The sequence below is a fragment of the Ceratina calcarata genome, unplaced genomic scaffold (genome assembly GCF_001652005.2).
Source record: "Ceratina calcarata isolate Rehan_Ccalc_2016 unplaced genomic scaffold, ASM165200v1 scaffold233.2, whole genome shotgun sequence".
NCBI classification, from domain to species: Eukaryota; Metazoa; Arthropoda; class Insecta; order Hymenoptera; family Apidae; genus Ceratina; species Ceratina calcarata.
In genome coordinates, this window is record NW_017145181.1 from 429655 (window position 1) to 433162 (window position 3508).

The following is a 3508-nucleotide window of genomic DNA, read 5'->3' on the forward strand; positions in this document are numbered from 1 at the left end:
TTCGAATTCTGCAGGAATGCAATCGATGGAATTTACGCAACAGTGAGAATCGAACAGATCTTCGATCGGATTACACGGTCTGAGCTTTTAACGCTTGAGACTTACACGAAGTGCGTATTGATTCGTTGTGCAATCGAGATAGTACGTTTCTCAAAGTTGCGTTAGGACAAACCGAGATTACAAGAACATTCCTTCATTAATAATTATTAAAAAAACGTTCTTGTAATCTCGGTATTAAAATGAAAATCGAATCAGATCGTGAATCGGATTCAATCTTTAGATACTAGCCGACGGATGCCTCCGAATAAAACAGAACACGATTATTCAGTTTTCAATATTCGCAAAAATTCTTCCCAATCACTGAAAATCATTAAAACATTAAAACGTGTTTTTCATTTTGATCGAAGATCACCCGTCGTGATTCTATAATTAATAAATGACATATTCACATAAACAACGTAATCACTAGAATTATGGATCGACTCGAGGTTCATCTCCTCCGATGAATTTCTTGTTCTCTGTGTGTATGCCATGTGCTACGATATCTACGAATGATCACGATATCTAATATGTGAAAAACCGTGCGTACCGTCGGTTTTATTTCGTCGCTTTCGAGTCTAGCCGGAATTAGATTGTTCGTTTATTCATTTTCTCTGATATCAGTATCTCAGCTTTAAGCACAAACAGAATAGATATTTATACAATATTAGTGACAGCGGTCGCATGCAATAATAGTCGCAGATATGTACAAATATTTTATGTATTAAAATTCACGTCGAGTTAAAGATTTATTGAACAGGAAAGCGAGGTGCGGAATTAGGGTAATCAGGGTGTCCCTATTTTTTCTTTGTAAGCCGTGCGTGTTCTATCTGTTTCGTAGCAAAAATTGGTCCAAATTGTTGTTGGACATTCGGAGATTCTAGTTAAAAGCAAAACCGAGCACACGTTATTTATATAAGATTTGCTGATAAGCCGCAGTGTGAACGAAAGCATGATTCTTTCCTTCTCGAAGAGAAAATCGAGTGATAAAAAAAATTAATGATAAGAATAAGAAATATAACACGACGCCCACGTAATGTGTAGGAAAGCATACTAACCTGGTGGGGGGTAAAAAACCGCCTCAAAAATCGCATTGTCCTCCCCGTAACGAGAGGGAAAAAAGTTTTTTTTTTTTTTTCTATACGTTGTTCGCTTCAATGCTCAGAATTAAAACGTTAATTATTATTAGAAGCTCGTGGCCGTCATCGAGACTGAACGAAACGCATCGATTATCAAAATTATTCTTCTATTTACACAGTCCTATGATTTAATAGAATTCGATACACGAGTAAAGATCGTTCGGTTAATCGATAATAAGGCACTATCGAAGGAAAGAATTGTGAAAGTTGTATAATTATTGGTAAGCTAGTAAGGGGGCCTGGGTAAAAATAAGATACATGCCATCTCCTGAAAAAGGTAGAAACTTTTGGTTCTAGCTTGTTAGTGAGAAAAGTAATACTTGGAATACACGTGCGTGACAAAGCGTGTATTAATTAGAGTAATCGTGTTGTTCCTCTGTGTCCATCGTCCATATCTCCGTTTTCGATACGTCGATTTCAAGGCGACGAGAATTTAACAGAGTCTGCATTTAATATCGTGTAGGAGATAAACGACGATGTTGGATTAGATAAATTAGAACGCGCAAAGCGTCGAGAGAAAATTTCCAGCTTTTTCAAGTTTGGCGGTCTTGTCACTTTGGTCCAGTTCTTCTCTTTTTATCATTTCAATTCATTTTGTTCTTTGGTCTTTTTTTTTGTACTTTCGTCCTCTCTTGCGATATCACCTGTTTTCGATTAGTTTTTTTTTTCTAAACACAGTTTCTCAGATCCGAGGTCGCCTTTTACGTGAAATCAACACCACACCTCCACCTCAGCTGCTGCAAATGAATTTTTCCTAAATGGTTCTTCTGATCAGAATAAAAATAAAACGTCTCTGACGGTGGAAAAATTGACAAAAATACACGCTTCCGGCGAAACGTGACGAAAACGATGTTCTGTCAGAGAAAAGATAAAAATTGAAAAATCACTCGTTCGTTCTCACTCGATTTTTATTGCTTTTAGTATTCGATATACAGTGTACAGCAGCTCTCTCGTGCTTGTCAGAAGAAAAATTCGTAGATCCGGTTCGCGGCCGCCGTTTTCGGACGGCGTCGATCGGGTTGCCTTTTCCAGGTGCTTGTAGATAACCGTGGAAAGTCGATATTCTCTCGGCAAACGGTGAACAGAGAATCAAGTAGGTGGAAGCTCGTTGTTGCCTGTGTGGCAACGTGGTTGCTCTCGTTTTTTATATTGTCAATCGGGTGAATGGATTAATGTCAAGTGTTACGTGTTGCAGTCAATGATTTTTTTTGTATTGAGTCGTTTAGTGACATGTAAGGTTCAAGGGTTAGCGCCTCGAGCCTTTAAAAGACTGCGGATATTTATGCAAAATAAAAATCATAATATTCATTTAATTTTTAATTCCCTGGAAATTGAATCGATTTTTTGTATTCCCTGTAAAAAAATGCATAAAATCCGCAATCGAATGATTATTTCATCGTGTCTGAAAAGCATCGACAGTTAAAGTATAAGAATAGAGTTTTCGGTATGCAAATTTATATATATAAGATGCTAATGGCTGAAGCTATTAATCGCGTATTAGGGATTCGTTAACACCAGAACTATCAAAACGATCAAAATGATTAAATATCGAATTTGTTTTTTAACTTTGATAAATTTGATAAATTAGTCAACTGCTCGCGGTGCGCACAACTGTTCACGTGTTATTATGTTAAACGTCTGATTGGTTCAATCAAATATAAAATATTATTTAGAATTAATGTGTAACAAGATTTGTTGCATGAAATCCAGTGAAATACCTAAGGCCTAGATCTCTGCTATGTATAAATGTGATAAACGGGCATACTTTGATCGGCGATAGTTCTAGCGTCTTTTAAAATAACGTTTAGTCTCATCGGTAAGAATGTCAGGGATGTCGGCAGCCTTTCTTCGTATGCAATGACGAAGTCGGACGTGGGTAGTAAGCGTGTTTCGCTGTTTAGTTTCACTAGTTTGCCAGTGTCGTATGATCTGTTGTCGCCTAAGGTCGCTCAAGTCGACGATGCGATCGAGAAAAAGCCACTTGAGGGTATTAATGCCTGGAAAGATTTAAGATTAGAAGTCAGTGCCTGTCTGATGGCTCTCGCGATTAGTCGGAAATTATCTCTTTTTCTCATCTCTCGATAATTATCTGGTCAACGACGGCGGACAAGATGATTTTTGATGATCGGCGGTTCGTTCTCTCGGTGGACGACACGGGAAGAACAAAACGTATGAACTAGTAATTGTGAGATGATCCACGATGATCGATGATGAACGATGCTGTCCGTTGATGCCTGGTGACTAAGTTTCTGTCTGTCGTCGGTCCGGTCGTAGATTCCATCCGTAGACACTTCCAATCTCGACGACACATCCACCGATGTTTAACGATT

General features: G+C 38.1%; 1 protein-coding gene across 1 annotated transcript in view; it reads right to left on the reverse strand.

Moving 5' to 3' along the window:
• Positions 1-3508, reverse strand: part of Mf (myofilin) — a 21668-nt gene that overhangs the window by 6222 nt on the left and 11938 nt on the right. Inside the window, exon 4 of the mRNA XM_018020725.2 lies at positions 560-564. Within this exon, the coding sequence (XP_017876214.2) occupies positions 560-564 (5 nt within the window). The remainder of the gene's footprint in view (positions 1-559; positions 565-3508) is intronic.